The 14,566-nt window shown below is 30.1% G+C and overlaps 2 protein-coding genes across 10 annotated transcripts in view; both read left to right on the top strand.

Moving 5' to 3' along the window:
* The first annotated feature begins 2,247 nt into the window (after nt 1–2,247).
* Nucleotides 2,248–3,276, top strand: LOC129942954 (uncharacterized). The gene has a single exon (XM_056052128.1). It carries the CDS (start codon nt 2,447–2,449, stop codon nt 3,005–3,007), a length of 561 nt encoding a protein of 186 aa, XP_055908103.1. The 5' UTR covers nt 2,248–2,446; the 3' UTR covers nt 3,008–3,276.
* Nucleotides 3,277–6,149: 2,873 nt separating this feature from the next.
* The window catches only part of LOC129942953 (whirlin), a 39,204-nt gene continuing 30,787 nt past the window's right edge, over nt 6,150–14,566 (top strand). For 5 of the 9 annotated variants that reach the window (XM_056052121.1, XM_056052120.1, XM_056052119.1 and 2 more), the window contains exons 1-4: nt 6,150–6,886; nt 9,579–10,296; nt 10,446–10,584; nt 13,920–14,050. In XM_056052121.1, coding sequence (XP_055908096.1) covers nt 9,589–10,296; nt 10,446–10,584; nt 13,920–14,050 — 978 coding nt within the window. In that variant the 5' untranslated portion in view covers nt 6,150–6,886; nt 9,579–9,588. The remainder of the gene's footprint in view (nt 6,887–9,578; nt 10,297–10,445; nt 10,585–13,919; nt 14,051–14,566) is intronic. The other 4 variants (XM_056052127.1, XM_056052124.1, XM_056052123.1 and 1 more) reach the window with 1 other exon arrangement.

Below are 14,566 nucleotides of genomic sequence, written 5' to 3'. Positions count from 1 at the left end.
GAGCAAATCATCGCATAAAATAAAAATGTGTTTATTTTTTTGAAAAAAAGAACTTATATTACATTTCTGGAATAATTTGAATCAGAGGCGAATAATACACTTAATATACTAATCATCTTTTTCGGATTCCGTTGTCACAAAATATGCCCTATAAATGTATAAACCAAGTCCTATGTGTAATGCAACAACAGCTCCGACAGCCGAGTAAATGTTACTTTTAACTTCCTCCAAAACAAACAAATTATCAAGGAGCAGGGATTTCATAAAGAAAAAAGTAAGAATAGGGAATATTACTATGAAGGAGCAATAAAGTAATACTGTTTTGAATGAGCTGTAGTCCTTTAAGTCCTAGAAGAAAAACTGCTGAGATTGTTTCCAAAACTTATAATTTATTCATACTTACTGCTGATTGACTTCTGGTTTTAGTTTTCGCCATTGTGAATTAATTAAACTATATATATTTTTGTAAAAATTCTCAAAATTATATTTTTTACCAACAAGAAAACCGACTTTGAGTTTTGCACATGATACACCTAAAAAAAGTTGAAAAATTGACAAATCAAATGACAGTGACAATCAGAAAATGACAGTTCTTTTAAATGCATTAGGTGTGTTTGTATTTATTGCTATAAACTAGATTCTGGAACTGGAGATTTTTAACAAAAAGACAAGTTTGTATGTGGCAATTTGAATGCGAATTTAATAATCTCATCAATATTTCGATGAAGACACCTTTGAATATAGAACATAGTAATATCATCGTGAGTTTTAATGGGGCAGAATCTAGTGGCTACGTCGAAATCACTAGGTATTGTAGTTTTTTTTAACTTAATTTTATTATATAAACCTTCCAACGTCATCTTAAGGCTACGGTGCAGGGTAAAAAACAGTTCCATGATAATATTTTAGAATTTATATACAAAGAAGACATGCGAACGAAGAATGATGATGTTTTTTTTACTAATAAATCGAATTCTAGAGTAAAGGTTTTTACTTCAAACAAATTCTTTTAAACTCAGCACAGCATTACAGAGAGTTAAAGCGAGCTAGAAGTTTCTTAAATGTCATTATGTCAGCGAAATCATTGGCTTATATGGGAGGCCATCCCGTATGCAACTAAGTTGCTGACAACTTAATATTGCTATGAGTAGCTTGTTGAACTTTTCAGTAACCTTGCATATTCTTACCCTTGCTCAAATGTCAAAATAGTGTTTTCACCAGTTCTATCAATGATTATTTTGTACTTGGCTTTTATTCTCTTTTCAATTGTTATTAAAATTGTTCTTTAAATTTCAAGCCATTATTACATACCATTTCACATTGAATAAATTTAAAGTTAAACTAATGAGAATTTGTGTAGAATATGCAAAACATATTTTTCTTAAATGTAAATAAATAGTTTGTTTAACTGTTAATTATAATACAAGTATGAAATACTGGAAAATATTTCATCAAAAGAAATGATTGTGTATTCGCTTAATTCGTTCAAATGGTATGTTAACTAGATTCTTACATAAAAGACAAAACTATTTCTATTCATAAATAAGTTTCCCGGTGCCGGTATTTCATATATTTTGGGATGCAAAATTGATTTATAACGAAAAATTTAACGTGAATTAAAAAAGGCGATCGGTTGCAACACTTCCTGTTGATATTTTTTCCTGCAAAGACAATTAAAAAATTGAGATGATCTACAAAAAGTTCGAGAGTTGTACGTTAGTGTGATTATAAATTGTATTGATTTGTCAATTAAGGTTTATGTTTATCTTTTTCATGTTGTTTTATTTAATTTTTTTTAAAACATTTGTTAGATGTACAAAAGCCAGGATCTTTTATTTCTTAAAGAGGCTGTTTTCAACCTTTATTTAAATTATTGTAGGGTAAATTTTGCTCGGAGTGCAATGGTTATAATTTTGAATTAAATTAGTTTTGTATGAATCCTTTTAGATTTTTATCTTTTGAGGGTATCAAATTCGAAACGTTAGCAGATCCACCTTCATGTTTGGTATACAATTATTATTTCAGAATGCGGTAACACTGGCTCTGAGTGTAACATGACAAAATTAAGTTCATACCTTTTAATATTGCCGAAGTGATGCGGGTAGGAAAATCCCAACCACCATGAATAACTTCTGACTCATAAGATGGGTTGTACGTTGTACGTTGTATTTTGTATATCTTACTTTCTTTCTTCTTTCGTCCGATCTTTCGCAAACAATAAACAGCAACATCAGGTTTAGTATTTTTTTGTATTTTTTTGAGACTTTTGAACCTGTATAATCGAATAGAGATAAAAATACATTTCGAGTTTATTTAAATGAGAGGGTGCCTAAATGATGCCGATCAGTAAACATCAGTATCTAGAGTTGGAAGAATATAGCAACAATTTAAATTAGTGAAAAAATATTTCAAATTTTAACAACAAATTTAGAAAAAAAGGACCAACATGTTTATTAACATAAAAACATTAGCAATTTGCGTGATGATTTGTTTACCTCTTGTGGATTGTCAACGACCTTCATATGCTGGAAGTAGGCCACCAAATGGTCACAAAGATAAATATCGTCCAACTAAAAATCCGGAAACCTTCCAACTGAGTAATAGATTTAGTGAAAATAATTTAGAGAATGGTGCGACTCAGCGACCCCCACAAGGTGTTATTGTCGTAAATGCTGAACCTGCGTTTGTCCCGATTCAAAATAACCCATCAGTGCAGACGTCATCAGTATCGAAAGATACCAGCAATAAAACAAATCCAGATAGATCCCCAACTGATATATCAAACAGAAATGGCAGCAATGGCGGTTCAAATCAAGGATCAACAGAGACATCTCGGTTACCTTTGGACGCACATGGTGATCAACAGCTTATCGACCATCTCAGTCGTCTGCCAATTGATAACCAGCCCTTCTGGTTTATTAACTACCAAGCGATTGAAGCGCATAGAAATGGCAGTGGAAATCAATTTGGACCTATCGCCTCTCGGTCATCATTTCTAGGGAAATAAGTATTTAACGAAAATAGAAAACCAACTGCTGTCCTTAAACTAAGATAATATTTATATTGTATCAATAACAAACCTTGTAACACAGTTTTAAACTGAGTAATAACTTAACTTAATTTTTACTTTCAACTATGTATTCAAAAACAAATATTCAAAATTTATATGACTTTATAAACAAGCTTTAGCCGAGAAAAAAAAAGATAGGTTAACCGTTTAATTCTATATCTTTGAATAAATAATTACCTCACTTTTAATAAATTTACGGAAATCAAGTTTTTTTCTTCATTGATGTGTATTCATTGGAATCCCCAGTGCTGATCATTTCGTACAAGATTTAAATTAGGAGGTGCTCATGAAAAAACTTTATTTAATCCAAAGATCAGCTTGACTTTTAAAATGTTCTTAACGAAAGTAATGATTTTTCCGATTTTATTAAAATTCTCTTAGTCTTATTTATTCCAATTCCATTAATGATTACCAAAAAATCTTTGTTTTAATCTTGGAAATCATCTGTTCTTTAACAGTCTTTAAAATTGGTTTGCGGAAAAGGAAGTTTTTGTTGTTAGTTTCAATAATTTCTACTCTCAACAAACACGAATTTCGTTCAAGGTCTGTGAGTAACCTCTGTATTGTATGTTATGACCAACAACTGAGATTTATCGCTTAAAGAAATAATGAATCTTATTTGCAAATGTATCAATCGCGATGTATTTACGTTAAAGTTTTAGAACACTGATGCATGCGGAAATGCAAGTTAATATTTAGGCACACGGTATCCAGATGCAAATTTTTTGTACATATGTGTTTGAAATTATATTAATTTATTAAAATTTCTTTGCATAAATATGTTTTTAAAAATTAAAAATAAATCCCAACCGAAAATAAATGTTGACAGACTTTTCGGATCCCTGTTTTACTCAGTGATTTCGCTTAGGGGGAGCAAATGTCTAGGTTTCAAACATTCTTTCTCGGTTTTATTTCTCAAGAGTTTATTTAAAGGGTGTTCTTATAGATACTTTGGATTTACTTAGGCATGCGTAGAAAAATAAATATTAAATGTTGAAATAACAAACAATAAACATAGAACATTTTTTGACAATTTTTACGAAACTTATATTTTTTAGAAAACTAACTAGTTTTTTTTAAAGTCTCTAATCTGATCTGTATGACTTATGTAAAAATTTTTAAGACTATTACTAACATACTAATAATAAGCAAATAATCGAAAATTTTAATATTTCAGTGATGTATGTATCTGAAAATTGTTGAAAATGTTCTTTGAATTGATTCTGCAAAAATAAATACGTACTATCATTCACAAAAAAAGTTGTTGTTTTCAAAACAGTAGATACGAGTATGTAGTTAAGACTACGAAACATCTATTGTCAGTTCTTATGATGGAAAATATTTTTCAAGATATCGTTTGAGCATTTTTCTTTTTACAATACACTTTTTAAAATATTTCACATAAAAATGCGGCATTTATTTAGTTGTTGCTTTCAAATCCCTTAAACCTCATATTGAATTTGTAGCTTGTAAAAGGAGTATTTTTGTAGATAATAATATTTTAGTATTTTCTGCCAAACAGCTGAAGGAAAAGGTTGGAGTTAGAAATGATTGACATCTGAAAAACTAACTTGCTGCCTCCAAAGAATTGAAAGTGTGAAAACTAAATTATATTTAGGTCATGCACGTTATTCTTCGGTCTTACAAAATGTTACATACTTTAATATGAACAATTCAAGCGCAATAAAAAGTCATGATTTCGAATTTTTATGTGATCTTTATATTAATGTTTTTTTTAAATTTATTTTAATTATAAATTATTGTTAATGAAAACTAAAAACAAATTAATATTCACGTGAAAAATCAATAAAGTTTCCCATCTATTAATACTTTATTACATTTAACGAAAGGCCACTACTTGACTGGCAGTTTGTTTCTAATAATTTTAGCGTGCTTTAAAAAAGTTTGAGTTCGTTAAAAAATGAAAATTAGTATTTGAATCAATCCGAAAATATTTACATTTCGAAATGTGGTAATCTCAAGTAAAGTAGTGAATATTTAGTGTTAAAAATGTTCGTGGAGAGATTATTTTTAATGTTTTTACTGACGGATGTTTTGTTGCTTACTTATTTTACATATACCTTTGAGCATAAGTATATTTTTTTGTTTAAGGAAGAAATAAACCAACAAATATCAACCAGGTTATCAAAATATCATGGATGGAACAGATAATAGATAAAACCCTACATTCCTAGTACCACAATAGAAACTTGATAAAGTTATAATACTGACAGCATAAGTATTTATTATGGGCAAACTCATTTTATTTTTGTAAAACCATTATGTATCCCCTTAAACAGAAACAAACAAAATAATGACGTCAGTCTCGTGGGAGTTGACAATGCAAATTTAAAAGTTCTGTTGTCCTTATTTCGTTATACAAAATCAATATTACACCAGACTCAATGGCGCCTAGTTAACATTCAAAGACACAAATTCAGTACAACAATGGAATAGCATTTTTTTCTTGATCTTGGCATTGCATTGCCTATTTTACTATTACCCATTACCCATTTCTTGAACCCTATTTTTGATTTAAGATTTGAATTTAATCCTTTCGTGATACAAATTAAGTTTCTGTCGCTTTCCCTTGTATCATTAGATGGCTTAGACTTTATCTAACAGCCGTTGAATAATAATAATAAAAAAAAACAAACCATCATCCTTGAAGCTCTATTGTGAAGTAATTTATCCGCTTCTAACTTCAACTTAAAAAATAGTCAACATAAGGGTGGAAGTAGGTGAGTGAGGTGGAATTTATAGGTAAGAAATGGTGTGGTGTGGTCAGACTTGACAACTTGCACTTCGCTCGCAGCCTCGTTACTCAGGAGGATTCAAGCATCGAGCGAGAGTTGATAAATCTCTTTTATATTCCAATAATTTCAAATAAAATTCTCCCGTAACGTCATTACAGTATTCTAGGTATTCTACTGTCACATCAGTCTTGAGTCTTCTTCAGTTTCAGCATTAAGTTAGGTCCGTCAGACGTCAAAGATTACAGAGAGAATTCACCAAAAGCAAAAGCACAGTCATGTTGAATTAGAGACAAAACTTTTAGAATCTAAAGCTCTGTTGTATAGACGGAAATTAGTTTGAGGAAAGGAGTCGTCTTAAGAACAAGTAAACGGTATAATTTCAACGAGTCTGTGATAGAAAATTAAATAGATAGAAAAAAAAGAAGAAATTGTTAAATCCTTAAAATTCATAAATTAACTAAAAAAGACAAACTTCCTAAATGGAAAGCACCAAGCTTTGCCAATAACTACACGTTATTTTCGTCGAATATTGATAATTTTCAGAATAAAAACCTATGGAAAAAATCAGTATCAAAGCTTTTTTTTCTCTAGATACACCATGATTGAACAAAAAGGATTTGTCAAAACCAAATTAAAAACGTCGCTCAACTGATACTTAATTTGCTGTTGAGTGATTTTAATGTTGAGTTATATGTTAAATCTAAAGAAAACTACAATTCAGTGCATAGAAATAAATGTGAATAATTTAAAGAAAAACCTTTATTAAAGGCGTACCAACCCCCATTCGGATCGAACTAATTTAAATAGAAAAAGAAATAAACTACATCATAAGTAGTTATTTTCCAAACAGTCAAACGGGAGTGCTTTCGTTCAATACAGAAAAGGATTGCTAACGCGCATTCCATTGAGTTCAAGGTGATAAGCTACTAACAAAAAGTCAATGAGTTTTCAAAAGAAAAAAGCAATGTTAAGATAATAATAACACGCAAAAAATCCTAAACAATTGTGAGCTGATTTGGACTTACGAAATAAATGAACTCTGATATAAAACTCAAGTCAAGTAAGTCAAGTCCCTAGAAAGCTTAAATCCTTAAGGTACCCAGATAACTAATAAAAATACAAAAAAAATTAAAATCCCGTGATTCATCTATTTAATTTAGGAAAACTGCTTTCGTGACGATAACGACAATAATGCGCTTGAGTAATTACATTTTCATTTGCCAAGAATTTAGATTTCACCAGCCCATACTACGTATATTAATATTTAATTAAAAAATCAATACTCTTGTCATGTGAGCACTCTTTCTTTAGGTGAATGAAATAGATTGTAAACAATAATCTATTTATTAAAAAACAACCTAGGTACCCACTTTCCTATGTATATTATTTAAAATAAACATATTAATTATTTGTCTCCAATCTGCCAAAAGGATTGAAATACTTGTTTTATAATTAATAGTTTAATTACTATAGGTGAGCATTTATAAGATTGAAGTGGGCAAGAAAGGGACGTGATTTTTAATCATATCATTATGTTTAAATTTAATTTTTGTTAAAGTAATTAATGTAGTTTGTTTTCATAATTCGAAAGAATAGTTTAAAACATGTATTATTTGTATCATTTCTAACTTAATCCTTTTTTACATCTTTTTCAATATAGGTTAGGTATTTGAATGCATATAGGTTGTTTAAATTTTAGACTTTAATTAAAAGACCCCCAAAAGAATAAATAAATAAAAATTATTATAAAATGTATGCAAAAATAAATGCAATTTTGATATTTATACTTTACCAGCAAAATTGTCTGTTTTGAAAAGTTCGTTTCTTTGATTAAAGTTAAAATACGTTTATTTATTTCACTTTGTGCGGTGAATATGCAAGCCAAGTCCTTTCATATTATACATAATGACACAATATTCGAATAGTTTTCCCTCAAAAATTATCCATCTTAAAAATAACTTTATAGAAACATCAACCATTTTTAATGTTTTCACCCTGAAACGTTCTATAAGTTCGCAAAAAAAACCTTTAACTTTTTTTTACTCAGCAACCCCTTTTCAACTTTTTAAACAATAATTCAATAACTTTATTTAGTAAGTGGCAGATTATGTGAAATTTGATTTGTCAAAAAAATAGTTTCATAATTCTAAAATATTGTTCATTGTGTGTTGTACATAGAAAGTTTTGAAGTGACATCTACGAGTATAATAAAGTTATTTAATTTAAATCTTAGATAGACTTAAGAAAAGTTTTTAATGTGAGTCAAGTGAGGAAAAACTTAATAAGAACATGGTAAAAATGTATGTTTAGGGAGCGATTTGATCTGTAAGACACTTGTTGAAAAAACAGGATTTAATTTTGAAATGAGGTTGGTATTCAATTTTTAAGATTTGAAAATATGTAGATAGGTATGGAACTATGGAGTGAGAAAGTTGTTTTGAATAAAGTTGAAATACTTTTATCAACTAATGTAAAAGAAAATATGATGAGTTATTTAAAATACATAATTTAAAACTGAGGATAATAAAGGTACATGTCGTGCATGTGGGTATAACACACGTTCTTTGGCCATATTCCTTAAAACAAAAAAATAATAGCAAGAGGTCAATATTGTTCGAGTGGTGCTTTTAAATTTAAAAATAAAAGTTTTATCGGAAGGTTATCCTTCAAGATAATTTTCAATGAGGGTTGTTACATAATTTTTGTCAAACAGAATGAAAAATATGCATAACAGGATCGCATAAACCTGCTCTTATATATTTTAAAACTATTTAATAATGTGTCTCTAAACTACCTTATTCAATTATAAATGTTTATAACATTCCTAACCGTAGTTGAGGAGTTTTTAAATTAAAATAGAACAACTAAAAATGCCCAAGAAATGGGATATGAGAAAGTTTTATCAATAAACGTCAGTCATAAGAAATTTATCATTAATGTTCTTTAATAGGTTTTTTTTTGAAATTCTGAATGTGAGTTTACAAATTCGGAATGTAATTGAATAAAAGCAATTGGTCTCGTTTAGAGGCTTCAATTTTAATAAACCTCTATTCTAATAAGAATCTCTTCAACTGCTCAACACTTTTCAACTACTTACACTAGCTAAATAACTTATGCAAAGTAGGTTTAACTTTGAACTGCTTGCACAATATTCTATGAGCTAATAAACTACAAGACACTCCATTGCCTTTAACCTAATTTAATAGCTTGTTCCACAGCAATTATATCTTTCGCACAATTTATTTAATATAAACGCATTGCATAAATTAAAACAATGCAGTTGTAATAAAAATAAAGTGTATGTCCATAATGCTTCCCTAACAAATGTACAAAAGGACAAAAAGTTGCAAAGTTTGCTATTTATACATATATACATTATACACATAGATCTAGAAATAACAATATTCTATTAAAGATTCAAATAAAAAACGCAAAGGCGCAAAATACCAGAAATAGAATCAAACTGCCACCATCCCATGTAAGTAAGGCTGTTCTATAGACCTTGAAGGATAATGAAAATGCAAAAAAGGAATAACTGCGGTTGAAATAATAACGAAACTAGTAGACATTGTTCTGGTGATGGGTATACATGTACATACTACACGAAAAAGATTATAAAATATGTAAATGTAAAAAAAGAATTATGTTTTTAAAAATAACGAATGAACTTTTAAAAGGTTTATTCCTTTAGTCTACAATGTCCTATCAATATTCTTAGTGTTTTAAAAAAATACTTATATAATCTATTATAGGTGTGAGGCAATGCGCTTAGGGGGTGCCCACGGTGGCGGAGACCCCCTAACGATGAGCGCAGCTGGAAACGACTATGCTGAATTATGTGACTTAGGCCCTTCACGTTGGAGTTCTAGAGGATACCATCCCTCACATAGCTCATCACTACATGCGTCAGGTGTTGGCCATTCTACATCCATATTACCACCAAACTTGGGACTGCATTCGAGTCATCACCGTTCGAATAGTTTTGAGGCAGAAGACATAGGCGGCATTCCAGTTGCCAATACCATTCCCCACAATGGCCCCTACGGTATAAGTGCTAATAGAATTGCTAATAGTACCAGTTCTTTGCGAGGTGGCCGATCGGGTCTTTACTATTCACCACCCGGAACATCATACACAATAGTTGAGCGGCCACATTCACCACATTATTATTATAACACCGCTGGTGTTCCTTCGAAGGGAGGTTCTTTACCTGGACGCGGATCTTCATACTTACAATCTTCATCCTCCAGCCACATACCAGCTTCGCTAGGCATTTCTGGTTCAGGCACAGTTCCAAATTCCACTCGTCATAACGGAAAGAAGCGTCCAATTTCTCCAGAACAGGTGTTGCGAATGTTCGGAGCAACAACCTCATCTTCAGTTCCTACAAGTTATCATTATAGTAATGGCACAAGGGATAGAAGTGGGCGCAGGAGCCCGGCCAGTAGTCCGCCGTCAACAACCCATCAGGTATGTAAATATTTATAATTTTCACTCAAGATATTTGAAGTAAAGTTTTAGTATGGCTGCTACCTTTTCTACTTCTGCTATAAATACAAAATTCTATTTGATCGTTTTTAACTTTGTTTTATTTTATTTTTATTATCGTATGATTGCAGGTGTACCGAGATCGAGATAGGGACCGTAGCATACAAAATATTCAGGAGCTTTCCACGAGAACTGTTACAATGTCTAGAGACCAGCAATCAGATAGTAGTCATGGCTTTGGTATATGCGTTAAGGGTGGAAAAGACTCAGGTAAACATTACATTAAAGTATGATAATAACTGTTTAAGGTTTTGAATGGGAGCAATTGTGGAGAGCTTATCATCATTGCTGGACATTTTAATTCTAATAGAATATATACAAATTTCATAGATGGCAGACCTAGAATCAATGTTTACTTTTTGCGATTTTATGCAGAAAATAACTGTAAGCCAATTTAAAATTTGGCATTGCTACCAGAAGGTGCTATTCGTCATTGAAAGCAATTTACTCAATAATTTCCAATGGTTGTAGAAATGTGTGTCAGTAAAAACAAATAAAAATACAAAAAAAGTTTTAATCTTATTTAAAAAAATATGAATCGCGTACCACGACCAGTAAAATTAAATAAATAATAAATAAGACATCCGATGAGTTATGAAAAGAACCAATGAAGTGCATATTAATATTTAATCAAAATGGCAATTCAAATTACAATGTAATATAGAAGTGGACAATTTGCCGAAGGTGTAAAATGGTTAATTGAATTTTGGTTCTTGCAATAGTTATCTAGAATGTGCTTATAAAATTGGCTTTAGATAAGGAGGATAACAACATGTTTGGGTCTTTTGTTATTATCACAGTAACCCAACACATTCAAAATTTGTCACTTAACACCTTCGCCACTATTTTTATACGATTGGACCCGGTATTTTTTTAAAGAATATAATAGACTTATATCCGATTTCATAATCAAACACTAAGCACTTTTATCTAAAAGCTTTTTAAATTTGATCAGGCCTTTAAATTTGTTCAGTTTCACTTAGCTCAAAATTGGAAAATTCATGGATATTTTTGCTAAAATAGAGTTCTCCTAAGCGAATTTTGTGAGAAAAAATGAGAAAACATAATATGCTAAAATAAATGACAAGAATCTCGAAATGCAACAGAGTTAATTCTTCAAAATCAAAAACAACAGTTTAAATAATCTTGTGTCTTGAACGGCGCGGCGAATAAATATGATGCTCTTCTTCGTCAGATAACGATGACCAATCTAATATTCTAATTAAAAATTAATTAATAATTTGGTATCTCCAGATATTGAGAATACGAATTTAACAAAGCAAAAAATCAGCTGTTTATCTGTCATATTGATTTTTTAATGACACTTTTAAAATTTAATGAGTCAAAAATGGATATTTAGTTTTAAAAGGTTTTTAAAAGCTTGTTTACTTTAAAAACGCTTGGTAAAACAAAAATATTCCATTTTACAGCTTAAAATCCTGTTAAATGCATAAAAGTTGTTTATGAAATCGGGCATTAGGAAGTTTAAAAAGGGTTTTGTATTGAATTCCCAAAAAAAAGAAGTCCTACGGGATAGTATCCCCAAAAAATTTAATCATTTCTGAAAATATCCCCAGAAACGTAAAACAAATGGAAAAAATCACCAACTAATTACTTTATTTTACCAAAATCCCCACGAAATCTCCAAATCCCCCGTATCCATGCATATCTTAATTTAATTCCGATATTAACAAATGATAATTCTAAACAAAAAATCACTGAAATCACATGCACTTCTCAGTCTGACTTTAGTATTCATAGGGAGTCATCGTATTCGTAGTGCTTGGTTAGTACTATCTTAGCGTTGATTTGTAGTGCCGAGTATTTCTTTTGTTTTGGAATACAAATTAAAATAAGTGATGTTATTGCTATCTTTGGATTGTATTTCATGCAATATAAATTAAATTTAATATATTCTAAATATTTATGTTCAAATCGCGCGCGCAATTTAATCGCATGATTCACTACTTGAACATAATTGTTTTGGCGATATTCACTTGGGGATTTTCGCCCTGGGTATTCTCTCTTTGGGAATTTCGCTACTGGGGTTTTCATTTTGGGGATTATGGATTTGGGGATTTTCCTTTGGGGATTATATCTTAGGGGAAAAAATCTTTTTAGAAGTAGGCATATGAAAAAAATGAAAACTGTTTAAAAAATGTTTGTTCCTGGCAATCAAATAGCACTTTTTAGATGGGTTTTGATGCCCTTAATTCAAATCCAAATCCAAAATTACTCTTACCGGTATTTCCGATACCAATTTTTAAAATAGGATAAAAAACACATGTGTATTGTATGCCTATTTAGGCTATCTAAATTAATTAAGTATTTCTTTTAAATACAAATCGTGATGGGTTTCCGAATCTATGATCCCTATCTTCAATATTCAGTTGAAACTTTTAAATTATTTAAAAGAACGTTCAAAAAAGCTTCATAAGTTGTTAAATTTCATCTGTCGCAAATAAATATTAAAGAAACGCTTAAGTATTTATGCTAAAACGGTTTAAAAGTATTTTTTTTTGTAACGAACCTGTTCTGTAAACAAGGCTACAAGATCTATTTTTTAAAAATTATATTGCAAGAATTTTTTTTTAATTTAAGGAAATAATTAAAATCGAAGTTTGGAAACGCAATCAGCACTTAAAACTTAAAACCATGAAAAAGTTAAAACCAAGATTTCTTTATTTCTCTTACCCAATGTGATAGAACAATGTAAGCGCAAAATTAAAATCCAGGACAAATTAAGAACTTTAAAAAGTTTGTTTGTGTGACAGAAAAAACGATATTTTGTGGACTAATAATTAATTTGCAACAACTTCAATAAAAATGTAAGCATTTCAAATTATATAAGAGTTCAAAACATAGAAGATTTAAAGTAAGAATCGCAGCCAAATTTATCAGAGACATTCATGTGAATGAAATAATTCGATCGAATCGGATAACAGAATGGAGCTGTGTTCTTGTAACTTGGACTTGCGAAGAAGTTTTCAAAATAATAAATAAATAAGGAAAATAAAAATGTTTATAATTAAAACTTAATACGAGTAGGTATATAAAAACTGCCCATCTGATTCGTTCGTACTTTAGTATATCACAATTCAAATATGCTATTGCAGATTAGGGGCGAATTTATCCCTACCAAATATTCCATTATTGATTTATGCTCGGCTTTGAGCATTATAGGGTGGCACTTTGTACACTACTTATAATACATTGTGAACGTATGGCTCTTTTGATTGTCAAGTAGTTTTATAGATATGATGGTATTTATGGCTAAAATGCCATTGTAATACGAAAAATCACAAGACGCTGCAGAATGAGAACAGAATACGTACTTTTATCCGTGCTTTAAAGATATTAAAAAATGGTATATATGTATATTTATTGATTGCAATTTAAGAAAGACAAGAAATCTAGACGTTAACGTTGTCATTATACTTAAATGCTTTACACATGAAAAAAATCATTTGAAACCTATTGCTGCACATTACCTAATAACTCTTATTAGTTCTAGAGTTAATAAACTGATATTAATTTTTTTATAGGTCTTGGCGTTTATATCTCTAGAATAGAAGAAAACTCTGTTGCCGAAAGAGCGGGCTTACGTCCAGGTGATACTATCCTAGAGGTGAATGGAACGCCTTTCACTTCAATCAGTCACGACGAAGCCCTTAAAGTATGTACCATATTAATTTATATATTTGTTCTTATTTGCTGTTTATCATTTCATTTATTTAGTTTTATGAATTTTTTAAAGCTCATAATCATCCATTTAATTTCATTTTATTATTCCACAAACAAGAGTTATAAAAAAGGTTCCTTAGAGTTCAATTTTACATTTTCCCTGTTTTCAATAAAAAATCATAATAAATGTGAAAACCATAATATCGCAATTTCATTATTTGACATTCCAGAAATATTTACATATGTGTTTTTTTGTTAAAATCTATGTACATAAATAGATGTTTATTTAATTCAAAGAAACATGTAAATTATATTAATGGAACTCTTTTTCAGTGTATCAGGTGTTCTTTAAGGGCTTGAGAATTTTAAATACTAAAACCAGACAGAAATATTGACAAATGACAAAATGCCTATGAACTCCGCACACTGTATTTTTTTTTAAAGCAATTTTCCACCATTTGGACGCGTTGTTTTGGCGTTAAAAGATTCAAGATGTTTTGGCACACCC

The sequence above is a fragment of the Eupeodes corollae genome, chromosome 1, assembly GCF_945859685.1.
Source record: "Eupeodes corollae chromosome 1, idEupCoro1.1, whole genome shotgun sequence".
NCBI classification, from domain to species: Eukaryota; Metazoa; Arthropoda; class Insecta; order Diptera; family Syrphidae; genus Eupeodes; species Eupeodes corollae.
The sequence above is the reverse complement of the archived record's forward strand: the minus strand, read 5'-3'. Positions and strand labels throughout refer to the sequence as shown.

Bases quoted from the DNA above. Each gene is read 5' to 3' on its own strand.
- LOC129942954 (XM_056052128.1), top strand. From the start codon at position 2,447: ATGTTTATTAACATAAAAACATTAGCAATTTGCGTGATGATTTGTTTA.